The sequence below is a fragment of the Bos indicus x Bos taurus genome, chromosome 27, assembly GCF_003369695.1.
Source record: "Bos indicus x Bos taurus breed Angus x Brahman F1 hybrid chromosome 27, Bos_hybrid_MaternalHap_v2.0, whole genome shotgun sequence".
Classification (NCBI taxonomy): Eukaryota; Metazoa; Chordata; class Mammalia; order Artiodactyla; family Bovidae; genus Bos; species Bos indicus x Bos taurus.
Genome location: NC_040102.1, coordinates 41,307,539 through 41,329,135, shown reverse-complemented (window position 1 = coordinate 41,329,135; position 21,597 = coordinate 41,307,539). Strand labels below are relative to the sequence as shown.

At 44.4% G+C, this 21,597-nt stretch overlaps 1 protein-coding gene across 9 annotated transcripts in view; it reads right to left on the bottom strand.

Annotated features, from left to right (window-relative positions):
- The window catches only part of THRB (thyroid hormone receptor beta), a 437,396-nt gene that overhangs the window by 33,452 nt on the left and 382,347 nt on the right, over nucleotides 1–21,597 (bottom strand). The window contains exon 1 of one of the 9 annotated variants that reach the window (XM_027530209.1): nucleotides 15,279–15,965. The exons of the other annotated variants lie outside the window; for them this stretch is intronic. Within the exon in view, the coding sequence (XP_027386010.1) occupies nucleotides 15,279–15,606 (328 nt within the window). The 5' untranslated portion in view covers nucleotides 15,607–15,965. Of the gene's footprint in view, nucleotides 1–15,278; nucleotides 15,966–21,597 lie in introns of those variants that run through there. 9 annotated transcript variants of the gene reach the window in all.

Below are 21,597 nucleotides of genomic sequence, written 5' to 3'. Positions count from 1 at the left end.
CCATTGTTTTGTATGGACATATTTTGCATAAATCTATGACTTTTATAGTATGTGAAACATGTCTCCATAAAGCTCCTAGTAGAAAGCAAAGAAACCAGGAGAGAAAAGAGGTTCCATTCAACAAACATATATATGAGGGGATCCCATGCCAGGCAACATGCCAAGGAGCTGAAGACAACCAAGTCTTAATTCTTGGGGCAGCTTTCAGTGTTTTGGGGGAAACAGACAATCATGGGTCACCTGCCTATGACATGGTCAGGGCTGGGGTAAGTCTCCGAGTCGCCCTCCTGCCCAGCCGCGGCCCAAGTCCAGGATGGGCACTCTCAACCCTCCCCGTGCTTGTCAGTGGCAGCCCTCAGCACCTGGGGCATAACAGGCGTGAGCTTTCCCCTTCCTTAGACATGGTCTCTGGTTCACTGCAAGTGCTACGGTTCCAGCGAGGGGGCAGGGATCATACGTCCACGCTGAAACCCTGGTGTCCGCCCTTGGTTCCTCTGATGGACAGCATCACAGTTTCTGCAGATCACTGCTGCCAGCCCTCTAGAGGGGAGAACACGGGGAGGAGGCCTGTATCTAGCACGTGCAGACAGGCAGGGTGGCAGTCTGGAGCGGTGCCCGAGAGGCTGAGGGTCTCCGCGAGGGCTTCCAGAAGAGCTAATAACGCAGACGCAGGGCCCGGCTTCCAGCTTCATGAAAACTGCATTAGGATGTTTGAACTTTGGTTAAAAAACCCCCAAACTCCACTCAAATGAAGATGTCCAGATTCAAGCTCATCTAAGACGTGGTGATCTGGGGGCAAGCATGCTTACTGATCAGCTAGATTCCTGCTTGCTTTGATAGCTCTCATCACAGGGTTTACTAGGGCTAGGACACAGGGCTAAGGAGAGCTGAAGGGCCATATGTGTTCCCACAATGGAGAAATGAAAATCACTATGTCTAGGCCAGTTCGGTTGAGACACCATCACCGAAAATGGAGATCTGAAGTCTGAGTCTTATACATCTTGCTCAACTGTCTACTTTGGGCCATGAAAACCACTGTTGGGACTTCCCAGGTGGTACAGTGGGTAAGAGTCTGCTTGCCCATGCAGGGGACACGGGTTCGATCGCACGTCTGGGAAGATCCCACATGCCTCGGAGCAACTGAGCCCGTTAAGCTAGTGCTCTAGAGCCTGGGAGCTGTAGCTACTGAGCTCGAGTGCTGCAGCTACTGAAGCCCACGTGCCCCAGAGCCCGTGCTCCACAGCAAGAGGAGCCGGTGCCCTGCAACTGGAGAGCAGCCCCTGCTCGCAGAAACTAGAAGAGGCCCACACGCAGCAACAAAGACCCAGAGAAACTGAAACTAAAAGTAGATAAATAAGATAAATATTGCAACTTCCCATGCATTAAAAATCCACTATTCATCACACTCAAAAAGAGTCATTGCTTGCTGGTTAGGTCTCTCCTTTTCATGATCGTAAACCCCAAACCCCAAAGTAGTATGCCACTGTCTGCTGCTGCTGCTGCTGCTAAGTCACTTCGGTCGTGTCCAACTCTTCGCGACCCCATGGACTGCAGCCCACCAGGCTCCTCCATCCATGGGATTTTCCAGGCAAGAGTAGTGGAGTGGGGTGCCATCACCTTCTCCGATGCCACTGTCTGCTAGGCAACTCAAATCTAAGGAGAAATACTAACAAAATCTACAGGAAAATTCACAAGGTGTTGATTTACTCTACATACAGTTTTTGAGGGGTGGAGTTCATTCTTAGGAAAAAGAAACGATAGCTCCAACAGGGATCTGTGTCCAGAGAACCAACTAGTGATCAGGTGTGTAGGAGTCAGACATACTCTGGGAATATGTAACATTACAGTGATCAGTCTCTAGGGATCAAAACCAACACGTACAGGGACGTCCCTGGTGGCACAGTGGGAGAGAATCCACCTGCCAACGCAGGGGACACAGGTTCGGTCCCTGATCCGGGAAGATCCCGCATGACGCAGAGCAACTAAGCCTGAGTGCCACAACCACTGAGGCTGGACACGAGAGGCCGGAACCACAACCACCGAGCCCACGTGCCGCAACTACTGAAGCCCTCACGCCTGGAGCCTGAGCTCCGCACCAAGAGAAGCCACTGCCGGGAGGGGTCCTCGAACCGCAGCTGGAGAGCAGCCCCGCCGCAACCCGAGAAAGCCTTCATCAAGCAACAGAGACCCCTCGCAGCCAAAGATAGACAAACACATAATTAAACAAGTAAACAAAATGACTGCGATATAAAAGAGTTAAAAACTGTGTACATTAGTTTCTTATAAAGTCCGGATTTTTTTAAGTAAAAATTATACAAATAATACAATTTATTGTAGAAAAATCGAAAGACGTAAATTAGCAAAAAACAAACTTACCTAGCAACTTTCTCCCACAGAGATAAGTACTGTAGCATTTTGATGTTTCTACATCTTAAATTAGGATCTTTGACTGTATGTGGACATATGCGCCTGTGTGCACTGAAATGCATACTCACAAAACACAGTCACCCAATTACTAAAAAAATGCATCTTCCTGGTAAAGTCAGATGGAATATACATATCCATGTTGTCAGGAAAGCTACATCTTATTGTGAAATTAAATTTTCTTATTGAAGTACAGTTGCTGTACAATATTATATAAATTACAGGTGTCTAATATAGTGAGTCACAACTTTTAAGGGTTATACTTCATTTATAGTTATTATAAAATATTGGCTATATTTAATGTGTTGTTACTATGTCCTTGTAGCTTCAGTTCAGTTCAGTTCAGTTCAGTCGCTCAGTCATGTCCAACTCTTTGCAACCCCATGAATCGCAGCACACCAGGCCTCCCTGTCCATCAACAACTCCCGGACTTCACTCAAACTCACCTCCATTGAGTTGGTGATGCCATCCAGCCATCTCATCCTCTGTCATCCCCTTTTCTTCCTGCACCCAATCCCTCCCAGCATCAGAGTCTTTTCCAATGAGTCAACTCTTCGCATGAGGTGGCCAAAATACTGGAGTTTCAGCTTTAGCATCATTCTTTCCAAAGAACACCCAGGACTGATCTCCTTTAGAATGGACTGGTTGGATCTCCTTGCAGTCCAAGGGACTCTCAAGAGTCTTCTCCAACACCACAGTTCAAAAGCATCAATTCTTCAGCGCTCAGCCTCCTTCACAGTCCAACTCTCACATCCATACATGACCACAGGAAACACCATAGCCTTGACTAGACTGACCTTTGTTGGCAAAGTAATGTCTCTGCTTTTCAATATGCTATCTAGATTGGTCTCATCTTATACCTAATAATTTGTGCCCCTCCCCCACCCTATTTTGCCCCTCCCCCCTTCCCCACTAGTTTGTTCACTCTGAGTCTGTTTCTTTTTTATTATACTCACTAGTGTGTTGTATTGTTTAGATTCTGCATATAAGTGATCTCATACAATTTTTGTCTTTCCCTGTCGGACTTATTTCCCTCAGCATAATGCTGTCCAACCATGTTGTTGCAAATGGCAAAAGTTCATCTTTTTTTATGGCTGAGTAATATTTCCTTGTGTACATATACCACGTTTTCTGTATTCATTCATCTGTTTATAGACACTGAGGATGCTTCCGTATCTTGGCTATTGCAAATTATGCTGCTAAGAACATTGAGGTGCATATATACTTTAAAATGAGAGTTTCTGTTTTTTTAAAAATGTCATTATTTATTTACTTATTTGGCTGCACTGGGTCTTAGCAGCAGCACTTGGGAACTTGGTTGCAGTGCTCAGGCTTCTCTCTTTTTGGCTCAGAAGTTGTAGCACATGGGCTTATTTGCCCCGGCATGTGGGATCTTAGTTCCCAGACCAGAGATTAAACCTGTGTCCCCTGCATTGGAAGGTGGATTCTTAACCACTGGACCACCAGGAAAGCCCCAGGGTTTTGCTTTTTTCTGGTACTTATCTGGGAGCGAAATTTCCAGGTAATATAGTAGTACTGCTACTAAATACTAGGGCTTCCCTGGTGGCTCAGGTGGTAAAGAATCTGCCTGCAACGCAGGAGACCCAGGTTCAATCCCTGGGTCAGGAAGATTTCCTGGAGAAGGGAATGGCAACTCACTTCAGTATTCTTGACTGGTGAATCCCATGGACAGAGGAGCCTGCTGGGCTACAGTCTGTGGGGTCGCAAAGAGCTGGACACGACTGAGCAACCGATACACATAGTAGTTCTATTTTTAGTTTTTTTGGCGAAAGCTCCATACTATTCTCCATAGCGGCCGCACTCATTTACATTCCCTTCAACAGTGTAAGGGATTGATTCCCTTTTCTCTACATCCTTGCCAACATTTGTTGTTTGTGTTCTTTTTGATGACAGTCATTCTGACAGGTGTGAGGTGATATTGTGATTCTGATTTGCATTTCCCTGGTGATTAGTCATGTGGAGCATCTTTTCACATACTTGTTCTCCATCTGCATAGGGAAGCTACATCTTGACTTCTTACACCCAGAGGTGATGTGCATTTTGTCAGATCAAGTGAAGATGGCAGAGATAAAGGAGAGAGAGCTACAGGTCTTTTCCTTCTCATCTTTGAGAACCAATCGTAGTGCAACTGGACACTCTGTGGCTTGAGGGACACGCCTTGGGAGGGCTGGAGACCACCCGGCAGAACTAGAAAGATGTAGGACCCTCCCCCACAACCTCATCACTACCTTTCTGCTTTACTCTTTGCCGTTGGCAGTAGGGCACTGAAGATTTCTTCCTGTCTGTAGCTCAACAATTTATGTGGAAGGTTGAACTGTCTGGCCTTTAAAGTTCTTGGGAACCCTGGAGTCTCGTGATAATTCAATGTGTGGGTGGAATGGATGCCTTCTGTGTTCTGACTGTGAGTCTGAAGAGTGGTTTGCTTTGCTCTTGTATTTCTCCTAGATTATCTTCATGGAGAGTGGGTGAATAGGTGATTATGTCTGTAGTTAAAACATCAAAACCTCTACAGAAACATCTACTTAAGTGGTAGCAGTTGCACACTAGTGCACCCCACCCATGTCCTTCTTTGCTCCAAAATATTAACTCAGAACCATCTTATTTACCCAAAATAGTCACCACAGGCAACAGGACATCAGTCACTATGCCTGGGTCCATCATTCATCATCAAATAACTGTCACCAGGAGTGAGATCCCAGCAAGTGGAGAGGTGGGTGGGGAGTCTCTTTAGGCTACTGAATACACTTGACACATCACACGGTAACCAGTTCTCCTAGCGGCGTAACCACTGCCTTCTCTCCCCTCTCGGGGTCTCCATCCTTTTTCTTCCTCGTGCACGCCAAGCAGCCACATGCTGGCTGATACATATGCCCAGCTGAGGAAATGCATGCTGCCGGGAGTGCGCGCTCACTGGTGTCGGTACGGAGTTCTGCCTGGAAACAAATGTGAGAAACACAGCCCAGAGGCCTCGCTGTTCACCTGAGCACTGCATCTGTGAACTGTCCCAAGGGACTGACTGCTAAAGAAGCATGGTTAAACAAGGCCCATGACCACATGTGACAGTCCAAGGATGATGCATTTTGCCTAGCTTTTATGTTCTCAGATGCACTGTATCCTAGACTAATCAACTGTGCTGTCACTTTATCAAGGATATTAGTATGAAAGCAAACTCCGTCTGTTCGTTCAACAAAGGACCAGGAGAGTTTTTTTTAGTGAACACTTGCCAAGCATTAGTCTGACTAATTGCCAAGCATTACTCTGCACTAAAACAGATCGACATGCTAAAATATTACTAACATTTTTTTTTTTACTTTTTTGGCTAAGAACTTTAAGATCTAATTCACATAACATACAATTCAACGGCTTTTAATATATTCACAGAGTTGTAAAATCACACTGTCATCAGCTTTAGAGCATTTTCATCCTCATCCTAAGAAAGTCTGTACCTTTAGAAATCACTTCCTATCCCTCTCAACTCCCCATCTGCTCTGCTCCAAGCAACCACTAATCTATTTTCTGTTTCTACCTATTTGCCTATTCTCGACATTCTGTATAACTGGAATTGTACCACATGTATTCTTTGATGACTGGTTTTCACTGAGCACAATATTTTAAAAGTTTATCCCTGTTGTTTTTAAAAGTTTGATTTTAATTTTTAAAAATTTGGTTCTCAGAGGGACTTAGAACGTGAAAGGGAAAGCTGTGTGCATTCGTGTCAGAAATCATGCAACCGGAAGCAAGCCTGGCTTCTTGGTTTGCATTGGGTGGGATTCACTTGGTTTCTAGTTAATGAATGGGTAAGAGCAGAGGGCTGGCTAGTCTAACTTTTCTGAGTGGATTATAACAGCATCTCAGGCCCTAGTAGAAGGAAACCCCTCATCGCCTTGGTGGACACACAGTCCTTAGGAACAGAACGTAAGGCAGACCTTGCTGGTAGGTGGAAAGGAGAAGAAGCTGCCTCGGAGGGTCGACCCAGCAGAAGGAGAGGGGAGCTGAGACCAGACCATCTGCTCATCTTCCCTTTCAGATAAGACCCCTTGCCTGGCACAGCCGTCCTGGCGTCTGAAAGGAGCAGCGGTTATCACAGGTGGTGGGAAACCCCTTGGGTCATTCAGAAAGGTGCTGGTTCATGGTGAGGTTAAGGCTGTGGACCCTGAGCAGTTAGGGTGGGGCTATCGGATAAGAATATATTTTTATACCCCCAAGGAAGCTAAACTGTTAGCATGTTCGGTCACTCTTCCAATTTTACCTGGAACTTTCTCAAATTATCCCACAGCTAGGTCTTTCTGATTGAAGCTTTCCCCCCACAGGACCTTCAACATCATGTTATTAATTATATATTAATATATTATATGTATTATTATATAATATATATATAATATATATATAATATTAATTATATATTAAAAAAAATCTTGAACAGTCCATCGCTTAGCTTTTTCCCAACATAATAATCCTGATTTATGTTATGTTTAATTCTTGGTATTAGATACCAAGATTTGCATCATGTTAGTATGTAACCCTTTGATAAACACCATATTCATTCATCCATCCATCCATTTACTTAACAAACATGTATGCTCCAGTGTGTAAGGAATGGGGTTCAAACTTGAAGCAGTGTTAACTTTCAAGGTCTGCAGTTTCCCAACAGAGCTGCCCAGATACTCCCATTCAGGGAATCTTTCCTTAGAACAGCGTGTCTTTTCTTTACATCCTGCCCTCTGACTGGCTGGGGTGAAGATAACAAGAGGTGCAAGTCTTCAAACTCTACTCAGGAAGGGGGGGGAGGGGAAGAAAAGGGGCGGGAAGCAGAAAGGAGGCCAGGTCAGAGGTGTCAGTCCATAAAGGGGAGAGGACATGAACATAAGGGTCTCTGGATTTCCTTTTTCTGGAATCTTAAGGCAGAAAAAGGGCCAAAACAAGGTTTAGATGGTTTCTTCTAACTCAAGAGTTCTTGAAACTAAAATAAATCATTTTTAGGATGAGGCTAGGGCATGATACAGATTTCCCAGATGGCTCTGTGGTTAAAGAATCTACCTGCAATCCAGGAGATGCAGGTTCAATTCCTGAGTTGGGAAGATCCCCTGGAGAAGGGCACAGCAACCCACTCTAGTATCCTGGCCTGAGAAATCCCACGGACAGAGAAGCCTGGAGGGCTATTGTCCACAGGGTCGCAAAAGAGTCAGACATGACTCATGCAAGGGGCATAATACAGTTTTACACACAAGAAGTCCCTAACTAACCTTTATTCTCCCAGTCCCCATGGACTCCAACCCTCAGGAGCTGACACAACCTTTCAATCTACAATTAGAGCTAAACCACTTGAAGATGCAAATCACGAAGAAAGGGAAAAGACCGGTATAATGAGTCCGTCAAAATGTTAACCAAAAGGATACATACACTAGAAGTCTGCACTGTTTGGCTTTCAGAGTGTTTAAAAATCTCAGCCAATTTTTAAAACCAGGATTTCACATAAAATGTAGCTTCGTGTGAAAAATGGGAAGATCTGGCGTACTGAGCCCAAATCCTCCCAAAGCACCAATAAGGCAGCCCCCCTCCTAACAGAGAGACCCCTGGCTCTCTGCAGTCAGCACCCTGAAGTGGCCAGTGTCAGCGACCCCTTAGACCTAGACCACTAGACCACTTAGGTCTAGTCTCTCATCATCTTTTGATGAGTAAAGAAATATTTCACAGAACTTGTATCTTTGGCCAAAGTGGGAAGACACAAGTAATTCAAGAAAAGTTAAATGATGCATTTCTTTATGGAAGTGAAAATTCTGATCCTGCGACATGTAAACAATGTGTGCGATGGTTAAAAAATTTAAACTGGGTTGTCTTTACGGAACAACTGCGTCTCTCAGTTACTGATGTCGGCTCTTTGGTTCTTACGGACATTGGTGTTTCAGAACTGTGGTACTAATGAGATCACTTCCCATTTTAACTAATTTTAGATTTTTAAATATTTTATTTTTGGCTGTGCCTCATGGCTTGTGAGAGCTTAACCCTAATCCTGACCCTAGCCCCGAGCAGGGATTGAACCCGGGTCACAGCAGCGAAAGTGCTGCGTCCTCACCACTGGACCGCCAGGGAATCCCCAATCTTTTCCTTTTTTTAAAGAGGCGATTGGTTAGAAAGCAGGAAGGTAAAGTGTTTTAGGAGAACAGGGAAAGGAGGCAGCAGAAAAGGTCATCAGAAATGGGCATAGTGGCTGCCTCTGATCTCTGGTTTTGCTCTGAGAGTCAGTTTATGGTATTGGGCTTCCCCAGGAGCAACCATAGTTATTTCATGCCCTGCAGGTCTGAGGAAAATGGGTGCCTTTTCTTTATCTGAATACCCTTCAGAATGAGAGTCAAGGTCTAGATCTAAGAATTCGGGCTAGCAGCTCTTTAGTCTGATGTCTCATGAAGGAAGGGGCAGCTGGGTTTGGCATCAGGATGGCATCCTTGTTCTAAGCTGCACTGGTCTCCCTGAGGTCTCCCCTGTAGTCAAGGAGTGGAAAGGAGAGGGGGTGCTTATGTCTACACAGAGCTGACCTAAACAAGCTTACCTGATGGAAGGAACACAGTCCAAACCATGCGGACTGTCTCTAACACACATGCATAAGCAGCATGTTGCAGGTATACATGTAAATGGATGTTCAAGTGTACTCCATTTTGAATCGACTCAATACTCAAAAATCTAAACTTTTCCATTTGAAAGCTGAGGAGGCTTTTCCTATTTCACATGACAAAAAAGAACCTTTACAATATACCCTTTCTTTCAGATGTTTTCTAAATATTCAATTCTTTCAAGGCAGTGGTTCTCAACTGGGGCGGTTTTACCCCCAAGGGGACACCTGGCAGTATCTGGAGACACTGCTGTTGCCGCGACTGGGCTATTGGCATCTGGTGCCTGGAGGCCAGGGACGCTGCTAAACGTTCCACGAGGCGCAGGACAGCCACACGACAGGGAGGAGCCGGCCTCAAAAGTCATCCGTGCATGCCAAGATGGGAAACTCTAGTCTGATACTATGTTTTATATATATATGAATTTATTTAATTGGAGGCTACTTACTTTACAATATTGTATTGGTTTTGCCATACATCAACATGAATCCACCACGGGTGTACACGTGTTCCCCATCCTGAACCCCACTACCACCTCCCTCCCCATACCATCCCTCTGGGTCATCCCAGTGCATCAGCCCCAAGCATCTTGTATCATGCATTGAACATGGACTGGCGATTCATTTCATATATGATATTATACCTGTTTCAATGCCATTCTCCCAAATCATCCCACCCTCTCCCTCTCCCACAGAGTCTGTTGTATACATCTGTGCCTCTTTTGCTCTCTTGCATACAGGGTTATCGAGGAAACCAGAATTGAAAGAGACACATGTACTCCAAGGTTCATCGCAGCACTGTTTATAAAAGCCAGGACATGGAAGCAACCTTGAAGTCCATCAGCAGACGAATGGATAAGAAAGCTGTGGTACATATACACAATGGAGTATTACTCAGCCATTAAAAAGAATACATTTGAATCAGTTCTAATAAGGTGGATGAAACTGGAGCCTATTATACAGAGTGAAGTAAGCCAGAAAGAAAAACATCAATACAGTATACTAATGCATATATATGGAATTTAGAAAGATGATACTTATTATGTATCACTTATTTCCTTCCCCAAAAAGGTGACTTACGCAAATGATTCAGCACTACTGGACTAAGCAAGGGATGCCCGTCTGCGAAGTCAAGGCCCGTGGGGAGCAGGCCTTTGGGAGAGAACGCGGGGCCGGTTAAACCGCAAAGGCTGCCGCGCTGTGAGGTGGGTCCTGACCTGAAGGGAGGCGGCGGAGGAGCGCAGGGTGAAGCCGAGGGTGTGGCTGGCAGCGGGATCGGTTCAGGGGTGAGGGGCGTGAGGAAACGAGCGAGCTTTCTGGAACAGTGGGTGTGGGAGGAGGCACAGAGGCCGGAATCCCGAGGGAGCTCCTCAGGGCCGGGGACAGTTGGCGGAGCGGGTGTCTGGTCCGCCAGGTCACAGACAGGGTCTGACAGCTTGAGGAGGGGCCTGTGGCGGGTGGAGAGGGCGGGGGGGCCGGAAGAGAGGCTTTGGGGGAGAAGGGGGGACACGCGGAGACGGGGCAGCGCGGCTGGGCGGAAGGGCCGCCCCGGGAGTGTGGGGCTGAGGGAATCCTCTCGGGCCTGAGAGGAGCCTGGGACCAAGGACGGCCGCGGCCACCAGGGCGTGGACACGGGAGAAGGCAGGTCCCCGGTGCTTTAGTAGGAGGAGGCGGGTCCTAAAAGCTGGCCCAGAGCCGACGGCAGAGCGGGAGGCCACTGGGCCTCAGGCTGAATGGCCCTCAATGCCGGGAGCTGAGAGAAAACAGAGTCTACCGGAAGGATTTCATGAAGGGATGAGACCCGGTGGACACGAAGCCCGCACGCAGCAAGTACACAGCTCCAACGCTCCTTCCCCAGCCTGCCAGCCCCCGACTTCAGTGTCTCATAAGACCTTGGGCTCCTGGTATGACTGTCGCCTCGAGAGGCAGTGGGTGCCTGAGGGCACCCAGTGAAACCCCTGAAGGACACGCCTCTGACGAGACAGACCCCTGAATCTCAGCAAAGAGAAGACAGAAGGGCAGGCTCGAGCTTTCCTCGGCACTTGGGCTTGCTTTGGAAACGACTGTTGTTCCTTCCTTTGCTTGCATTTCTAGGTGCTGAGAGGCACTTTCATTTAACCTGTTGAACAGCAAAGGTGTTTCGTACTAAAAAAGAAAAAATGCCTATTATTTTCTGGAGTGGTGTCGACTCTTTGCAGCATGTGGGTGGTGGTGCCCAAGTGGAAATCCTGACTGGTACCAGCATCCCTACAATTATATAAGCACTGCAGAAAGATCTGCAGTTGCACTGGCCTCTTAAGGATTCCACTGTAAAGACAGGACCCCTGCAGCACTTGGTTCATTGGGTGGACTGACCGTAAATCTTCCCTTTCTTTGTTTCCTTTTGTGCCTGCCTCTCCCTGGACTGGGTGCCATTCTGGGGTTTAAGGGTACTTGTTTCTCATGTAACATTTTTTTTTTTTTTTTCAGGGCAGACTCTGGGGCCTATATATCCTCAACTCTACTGTATAGCAATCCTTCTTCAACCTTAACAGACGCTAAGGAAATTCTAATTGTGGCTTCCCAAGGGGCTCAGTGGTTAAGAATTTGCTGCCAACTCAGGAGATGTGAGTCCCATCCCTGAGTCAGAAAGACCCCCTGGAGGAGGAAATGGCAGCCCATTCCAGTATTCTTGCCTGGGAAATCCCATGGACAGAGGAGCCTGGCAGGCTACAGTTCATGTTTAGTCGACTTAGCAACTAAACAACAAGGAAATTCTAATTAGGATTTCTTTAGGGCTTAACTCTTGTTTTTAATCCAGTGTTCTTTGATGTGGACCATTTCAAACATCCTCCACCTACCATTTCATTTCCATTTCTAATATCTACACAATTACTCACACACAGTCAACAGAGCTAGAGAACATGGAAAAAAAAAATTAGATTCCTGACTAGAGGCAGACTGGCAATGGAAACAGATTCAGGAACGATGGCTCTGTGTGAAGGTGTTGCTTTCAGGTATGAAGTCTTCTTTCTGTGATAGTAAGAAGGCGGCTGTTGAACAAGTACACGTGCAGTCCAGCCCCCAAACGAAACAGGACAGACACACGCATCCCCTTGATCCTGGTTCAAATCCAGGCAATTCTTACGCTCTTGGACATGATAACCAACTTGATGCATACACACTAGCTGCGTTTTGGACGTGCAGATCTTGCAAAGATGGCACGGAGGATGTGAAGCAGGGAACCCAGGGGAGCTGAGTTGCTCAGGACACACACGGTGCGAGGAAGGAGTCTGTAGAAGCAGACCCAGAGGCGGACTGGCCAAGCTGCCCGCAGCGCGGCCAGACTCAAGCTCTTTGGGGACTCTGGAATGTAACTGGAATTTCTGGTGGAAACAGCCAGCACCCCGTGCCAAAAAAAAAAAAAAAAAAAAAAAAAATTGACTTTTAGCTCTGCTGAAAGCTCGGCCACAAAGGAGAAGACACAGCACCCTGCCTGCCAATTTCCCTTCCCTTTGTCTGGTTTCTAAATGTGCTCCTCCTATTTCTTCTGAGTTGGGACTAGGAAGAAAGTGTGGGGCAGAACCGGCTCTGTTGGCTGATGTTGACATAACAAACCATGGCTAGGCTCCTTGAAAGATAAGAAGTAGGGAGCTGTATCTTCTTAGTGATTGCTCGAGTTCTTTTGATTTGTCCCTAACTTTCAAAAATTGAAAACGTGTTTTCACATACTGTATGAAAAGTAGATTCATCTAGGTAAAAGTAAATGCATACTATGGATCTCAGCCCCTCGCAGCGTGGAAATTACTTACTCCCCTTCTTAAAGTTTTATTTTAAATTTCATTCAGTGAACTGTATTCTAACTCTTCGTTAATTCACGTTCTCAGTGCTTCAGGAGCTTGGTAACATTTTCCCCTCTTGGCTATTTTATACATGTAAAGACAGAGAAAACAATGCAAAGGGAACTAAGTCATTCTAAAGTCTATTATTGAAATAATCAGTCTTGTCACTGGGTTCTGCAGCCTTCCTTTATTTCATCTATGTGTACTTATAACACACTTTTTTTTTTTTACAAGATTACGATCATTTTCTACATACTAGAAAACTCCAATTAAAGGCTAGAGAATAAGTCATCCTTAAAAAAATTGTGAAAAAGTTAAGACAACTGCATTATTGAAGAGTTTATAAAGCTGTTTTGACAGCAACAAGCACAGATGAAGCAATTATGAATTTCATGAAAATAGATAAAAATCCAATTGGAATAATGAGGCCTGCCCCACTGAACACCTGTTTATAGTCTTAATTTTGCCTTAAGGAGATACGACTGATGTTCTCCAACAACAACAAAAATCAATAATGGATCAATATGGATAAACGTGTTGGGTCTGACCTTTTGTCCTAAGAGACAGTTAACAGCTGGGTTTAGTTTTACTGGGATTTACTTAAAGACTTGTAACAGTAAATAATGGTGCATTTAAGAATATTTGCCTGCTTTGATTTAGTGAGTTTGGCAGGTGGCAGTGGCCTTTCAATGGCATATGGCTTTGAGAAATTACATCAATATATGCATATGATGTCTTAGCCTCTAGTTCATGCGTCAAGTTAATTAGTAAAGAATCACTGGTTTAGCATTTTATAAGCAAATATTCTACAGCACTGGAGGAAGAAAATACAGTGAAAAGATAAAAAAAAGAGTAAAAGCCTGCAAAGTTTTGCAAGAGTTGTTAATAATAGTGGAATGCCCAAATATAGAGACAAACCAATATTTTCTTGAGATCCTACAGCATGAGGAAAGCATATCTCCAGGCATGCCTAATGAAACAATGTTAACTGCTTTTCAAAGATAAATTACTTATAATATTAAGTGAAATAGCACGCAGTCTATCTCAAAATTCCCATTAGGGACTTACATGCAGTGTCCCTTGTAATAAGTGAGAATTTCTGATGCCTTTCAAGAGAAATATGAAACTAAATGAAAATGCAGATGAATGACTCTGAAAATGTTTTATGCTTCAATTTCCTTCGTATCTGGATATTACAGGATAACACAGAGAATAAAAACACAGCATATGGTAAAAACTAAATGGGGTTTTGTTTTTTAAATTTTTGTTTAAACGGGCTACTTTTAATTGTGAACACATATTAAGGAAGGCAAATAAAATTTTTATAGGATCCACAATCAAGTTATCTTATGTTTTAAGATAATTTCATGGAGAAATTCATCTTTGAAGATCAGAGGGCATTATATTCTTGCAAATTATGAAGACCTATAAATTTGGTTTCCACTGAAATATCCTGTGGATTGTACACAGGAAAAAAAAAAAAAAGAGTTTCTGGCATATTTGCACTAGAATTTAAGCTATTTTCAAAAGCATTTCTATCTGGCAACTGCTTTTAAGTTTCTTGAGTACGACCAGTTTGCCTCTTTTATTTTAGCTTTTGGTAATACGAGATAGGTTCTACCGATAGAAAATTAAACAGTATTGGAAAGCTGCAGCGTCTGTTAAATGGATATTGCACTTGTTTGAATATTGGATATTTTGAAGGCTATTTCATTCTCTTTCATGCAGTTTATTTGACATGATGGCAAACACGTCCACCTTTAGGCACATGATGGCAAGGTAAAATGTATCAGTTTCTTAATGAGTTTTATATTCTTACAGTTAGTTATGATTACAAGTAGATTCTTTACAGTTTACGTGGATAAGTAAATATATTAAAAAGAACACTTACAAATCCCAACATCTCAACGTTATAATATGGTAAAAAAAATAGTGAAAATATTTTACTACTTACCTAAAATAAACTTTCAATATAAAGTGCCAAGAAAAAGTCAAATGAGTTTTTAATCTGAACCAGAGCCGAGGAGAATGATCCCGTTTCAAATGCAACAGTGCCAGTCCCCAAGGGCGAAGCCTTAACGCATTTTCTTTAGCAAAGAAGCTGACAGTATTCCCTGTGGGCAGTGTGCACCCACACGCGTGCACACACGCTATATAGATAATAAAATCACAGCCTAACAAACCAACTCCATCCAGCTTGTGTACTGGAGGAAAAAAGTGCTTGGAAATCTTCGTCGTTCAAGGACTCCTTTTGATCACTTAGCAACCTCTCTTTCCTGCTATTTTTAATTTCAAACGTTCCGCGTTCAAAGTCAAAGATTTGACAAAGCGGATGCAAAGGGTCCCTTTAAAACACCCCAGAGACAAACACGGAAACTTGGATCAAACGGAAGGAAAATGGTCCCTACCTTTTTTCTGAGAGTACGATGGCGACTGCACTTGAGAAAAAGTAGGCTTTTCTTCAGTGAAATATTCAGGTTGGCTGTATTGATTCAGGGCCATGTCCAAGTCCGAGTCCCTGCTTTTCAGCATGTTTCCAGGGTAACTACAGGTATAAGGCTGATTCACTGCCCAGGCCTGTTCCATATATATGTTCTTACTGGGCACAGCCTGAGCGTTGCAACCACTGTAACCTGGACTATCTTCGAAATACGCGTAATAATCAGTGGCCTGCATGTAGCAGTTGCTGCCGGCAGCTGGGTGTACTTCGTAGAGTTCTTGCATACAGAAGTTCATTTTGGTGCCCGGGCTCTGTTTCTACTTTACATATACACACACTCTATGGATGCAGTCCCCAGCCCATACGCCCCGCGTGCCGGGCATATACAGCAAGAAGCGTACATACATACACATGAAGGGAGAAGCCGAGATGAATAAACACCAGCCACACGCAACCCAGCCTGCTGTACTTTGCCACGGCACCTGATGTGCTAAAATCCTATTTAGGTGGAGGTGTCTTTGGAGCTCTGCTGCCATTCAAACATGTTGGAAAGCAGATTTCTGACTATCAAAGGTCTTAAGCTGTGAACGCACCTAATTCCCAGAAAAGATGGCAAGCAGGTAGGCATTGACCTCTGCCCAGCTGGAGGACCGACAGCCAGGACGTGTCTGTGGCTCTGAGGCTGGGAAGATCCATTTTATATGCTGTTTTTAACTCCTTTCCACATGATTAGAAAATGATTACTCATTGTTATGTCATTTTGGTTGACAACTTAAGCATGAAACATTATAAAGACATCTTAGAGTCTATCCTTGGATACACAGAAAATCCGAAAATCAATAATCTAGTTTATTAGCAGGGACCAGAGAAAATCCAGCCATAACGAGCCTGATGACTCCGGAACATTAATCTAGTCACACAAACGTTAGAGGTTACATCTGTTGTTGAACGTCACCCACGGGCTTCCAAGGCAGGAAGAAGGACACAGGGGGCCCACAGGTCTTTAAAAGATTCCACACAAGGCCCATCTGAGAGCACCGCTGGCGTTTGTGAGCTCGGTCCTGCTCCTTGCCGCTGGTGATTTTCTACATCATTAGCCTAATCGACATGCGGCCTGGAGCTGAACTTCGCTCTGCTCATTTTGCCTTGGTTGTGCTGGAAAGCGCACGAGGGGGAAGTGTGTGTCACACCTGGTGTGCAGAGCACCCCTCTGGAAGAGCAGCGTCCCCCTTCTGATCCTGGGGGGATGCTTTTTACAGTACGCTTGCTACCAGTTTTTATTTTTTTAAATTCAATTTTTGCTTCATATTGGAGCGTCGTTGATTTATCCTGCAGTGTTAGTTTCAGGTGTACGGCAAAGTGATTCAGTTGCACAGATACACACATCCATTCTTTTCCAGAATGTACAACTGTCATTTCATTCTCATTCAGTTCTGCTTTTGAGATGATCTTTGAGCTTAAAACTGTGATTTAAGTGGTAGTCATGTGCTTGACATTTAAAGATAGTGATCCAAAAGGGAGAGGCATTTTCTAGGAGAACCGCCATTTAAGACACAAACAAATACCAAGTTAGAGATAAAAAGCCTGCTACAAAGATGACCTATGGTGTGTTCCCCACGTGGACGGCAGTGAGCACCTGTGTTCTAGATCACGATTCAGGAAGGGTGCAAGCTGCTTTCTTTGTAGTTGGAGGTTCTTTTTCTTGGGAAGACTTAGTTGGGAGGGCTGGCCCCAGGAGGTAATGTGTACACTTGGGATCCTGTTAGTCCCTGAATGGGTGACGTCTTGGTATTTCCCTCCTCAGGGACCACAGGCAATGTGATGTTGCAATGTTCCATTGTAACACTTCCACTTTGGACGTAATGCAATGTGGAATTTGGGGCAGGGACATAGGACTGGAGAAAGGAGGATATTACAGTCATTCAACAAACATCTATAGGGTATCTGTTCCGAACAAAGCAAGGAGCGGGTGGGAGCAGAGGTGTTGATGGGCCCTGTCACCAAGTAGCTTAATAGCAGGTGTTTTCAACACAGACTCAAGCAGACCACTGTCAAGAGTCTGTAAGAGCTGATGGTTTTATGCATGAAGTAAAGGTGACATGGATTCAGGGAAGAAGATGAAAAATTAGAAAACAAGCAGCAGATGAGACAAGATGAGGGAAGAAACCTAGGCAGACAGGCTCCTGGGTGGATGTTTAGTGATAAGACTCCTCAAAAAATTGCAACTGAACAAGGAAAGGAATGTTCTTCAACTTGTTACATTTGAACCCAGAAAATGAATTCCAACATCCTAGGAGAAGGCAATGGCACCCCACTCCAGTACTCTTCCCTGGAAAATCCCATGGACGGAGGAGCCTGGAAGGCTGCAGTCCATGGGGTCGCTAAGAGTCAGACATGACTGAGTGACTTCACTTTCACTTTTCACTTTCATGCATTGGAGAAGGAAATGGCAACCCACTCCAGCGTTCTTGCCTGGAGAGTCCCAGGGACAGGGGAGCCTGGTGGGCTGCCATCTATGGGGTCGCACAGAGTCGGACACGACTGAAGCGACTTAGCCGCAGCAGCAGAGAGCACAGGCGTTACCATAAGGAATAAGGAATGCAGCTAACATCTTAACAGTGTTTTCACTCTCTGATTACTCTTCAAACAACTAAAAGATTTATTCCCAAGTGTTTTTAAGAACACATACACACAACATTACAATTAACATTTTCTCCCTACTGAAAATGTCAAAACATTTCACTGGAAGCAATGACTATTTTCTGAAAACCCCAGGAAAAAGGATCCAGGCCTTATGTTTCTTTGTCTGATCTCGTGTATTTATCTCAAATTTCCCAAAACTAATCTGAAAATTAACCTTTCAATAAAGCAGTTTTTTTTCCTTTTTTTTCTGCCTCCTTTTCTGGTTAGAAGCTGTGTGTCAAACCATCCAGTTTTGCAGTTTTGCCCAGTGCATTTCCTGGCTCCCTTTCTAGTTCATTGGAGGCACAAGTCCAAGCCATTCCTTGCTTTTCACCAGTAACAGTACCAACTCAAGCCAGAATCTCAAATTTCATTACAAAGGAACACTTCTAAACATTTTTCCAAGATCTCTAAATGTGTTTGGAAAATCAAAGTTTTCTTCTGCCTCAGAACTGATCTGCATATTGCAGCAGAGAAAGACAGAACAATTCCTGAACAAGTTTTTCCCCCTCTAAATTCTCAACAGCATTTGGATGGAGTTAAAACAATCCTGAATTCTCCCAGAAATCTTTGAACAGAAAAAAAGTTTCAAGACATGTTTAAACGGGTTCTTCACTTACTCTTATCTTTTGGAAAATATAGAACCAGACTTTTCTGAAATGATGCTTTCTTCTTGTACCAAGTGGGGTTACTCTTCGAGTGAATGTCTGAAACTGATGACTAGGAGCTGGAAGTGGAGTTCAAGTTGAAATACAGTCCCTCATTCCTGACAGAGGCAATCTTAGCGTTGCCACTCGTGATCGATCCAGCCTGTCTTTTTGTGAAGTCAACAAAGCAATTTAAACATATTATATGTCACGAACGAGGTGAGCTTTAGTAAGTCTGCTCTCTTATTTCCCTGGCTGACAAGTCTAATTTAGTTACCGAGAGACAAGCTTACGAGTTATTTGACTCACAGAGCGTCAAACAGCCTGAAATAAACTCAGGAGGGCTTTCATAATTTTTATTAGAAGTGTTTCAATCAATAATAATTTATTATCTAAGTACACCTTTGTCCTTCAGGAAATAACCTAAGAGGACAAGACTAATGATCTTGCTGGGGAAACTGGTAGGTAAACAGCAAACCCTCAAGGACTCTGAAGGAGGAGACTTGTTTCTCTCTTTGGGTCTTTCTTTTCTTCTGTCTTCAGCTGTGTTGACTCTCAAAGAAGGCTGCACATTGGAATCACCCACAAACTTTAAAAACACCAGCGCTCAAGTGTCATCCTCAGAAATTGTGATTTAATCAATATGGGGTAGAACCTGATTGTGATGACTTTTTCAAGTTTTCCCAGATTAATTCACAGGCAGTGAAGTCAGGCTTCCCAGGTAGCTCAGTGGGTAAAGAATCTGCCTGCAGTGCAGGAGACACAGGCAGACACGAGTTCGATTCCCAGATTGGGAAGATCCCCTGGAGGAAGGCATGAAAACCCATCCCAGTATTCTTGCCTGGAGAATCCCATGGACAGAGGATCCTGGTGGGCTACAGTCCACAGGGTCACAAAGAGCTGACAATGGCTGAAGTGACTGGGCACGCACACAGTGAACTTGGAGAACTGTCTGAGCCCAGCTCCTCAACAGGGACCGGGGTGTCCTGAAGACTCATTCCTTTTCTTCATTGGCAGCTTCATTGTGTATTTCCTTTTGTTTCTCAAAGTTTACCTTCCCTATCTCAAGCTGGCCTCAATACCCTTGAGTCATTTGGTCACGTAGAGGAAATGGATCAAGGAGATACACCAGGACAAAGTAAATCTAAGGAAGTGTGGTGACAGGGAACACAGGAAGTATCTGCTCGGGGGCTGTGGATGGCTTGCAGAAGAGATGACCCGTGAGCTGGCGTTTGGGAAGCCCATTGAACTCCAACGATGGAGGCAGGGGTATGAGAGACTTCGAGCCTCTACTCTAGCGCTTGCTCTTCTTCTGCTTTAGTAACAGAGCCTCTAAATTTTAGTTGGGCACATGGTCTTTGTTTCTCGGTCTCTCTTGCGTGTGCAGGCATCTGTGTGATTAACTTCTGGCCAACGAGATGTAACAGAAGACATACTGTAAGGCAGATTCCAGGGAACATAAAAGACAACTTAACATAACAACTGGTGCATGCATTTTCCTTCTTCTCCTTTGCTCCTTCTTCCTGCTGCCTGCAATGTATATGTGATGTCTGGAACCCTAGCCACCATTTTGGTCCATGAGGATGAGAGTCATACTCTGGGGCTGGTGAAGGAATGAACCGGAGGTAGTTTAAGTTGCTGAGGATTGCCATACGAGCCTAGACTGCCAACCTCTGGGTTTTTTTTCTCCCCCCCTTGGGAAGGAGAAATCAACTTTTTATTTATAAAGGGTATAGTTTTTTCATTTGTAAAACAGAAATAACAGTACTCACCTCACTGGTTATCGTAAAGATTAAGTGAGTTAAATATAAGTAAAGCTCGTAAAAGAGTGACAGGTGCAGGAGTGAATATAATTATACATGTGTGTGCTGTGCTAAGTCACTTCGGTTGTGTCTGACTCTTGGTGACCCCATGGACTGTAGCCTGCCTCAGGCTCCTCTTTCCATGGGATTCTTCAGGCAAGAATACTGCAGTGGGTTGCCATGCCCTTCTCCATAGTAACAATTATTATTGAAATGCCTTATCTCTATCTTGGAATATTTTCTCTTCTCAGCCTACATTGTCACTAGGTCAAGAGTCAATGAGCTTTGGTCTGCACACCAAGTATGGCCCTGTATCTGTTTTGTGATAAAGGTTTATTGGAACCCAGCCTTGCTCATTTGTGCATGTGTTGTCTGGTTCTAAATCTACTCTGTGCTACAATGGCAGAGTGGAGTCGTTGTGACAGAGGCCGTGTGGCTTGGTGAAAATATTTAGTATGTGGCACTCTAGAAGTTTGCCATCTCTGCGTTAGGTGATCTCATCCTGTCTCATAACTTTATTTTTAAAAATTTACTTATTTAAAATTTTTTATTGACATACAGTTGATTGACAATGTTCTATGAGTTTCAAGTGTACAGCAAAGTGATTCAGTTACACATATACAAGTATCCTTTTTCAGATTCTTTGCCACTCTAGGTTATTACGAGATATTGAACATAGTTCCCTGCAGTATACAGTAGATTCTTGTTGATTATGTATTCTATATACATCAGTTGTGTGTCTGTTAATCCGAAACTCCTAATTTATCCCTCTCCCCATTTGGTAACCAAAGCTTTGTTTTCTCTGTGAGTCTATTTTCTCATAGTTTTGAATAACAATTAAATGCGGAAGATCCCAGCGTGTAACTGTAGCCCGGAGGTCTCCTCTAGGATCTATGTCCTGCTGTCCGCTGATGCTCCACTGTGCAAAAGTGGGCATCTCCAACTCTGTCCTTTCTAACACCCTTGCCTCCTGCAGTCCTCACATCTCCGCTCCACCAACACTTGGGAGCTTCAGCCAAAGCCCCCAGCCCTCCGGGACCCTCACTTTTCCTCACTACCTGCAGCCAGTCCAGCAGCAAGCTCATCGGTACTGCCTCCAAAACATCATTTTAATCCAGCCACTTCTCTGTCCCCGCCTTGTCACCGGATTCTCCGG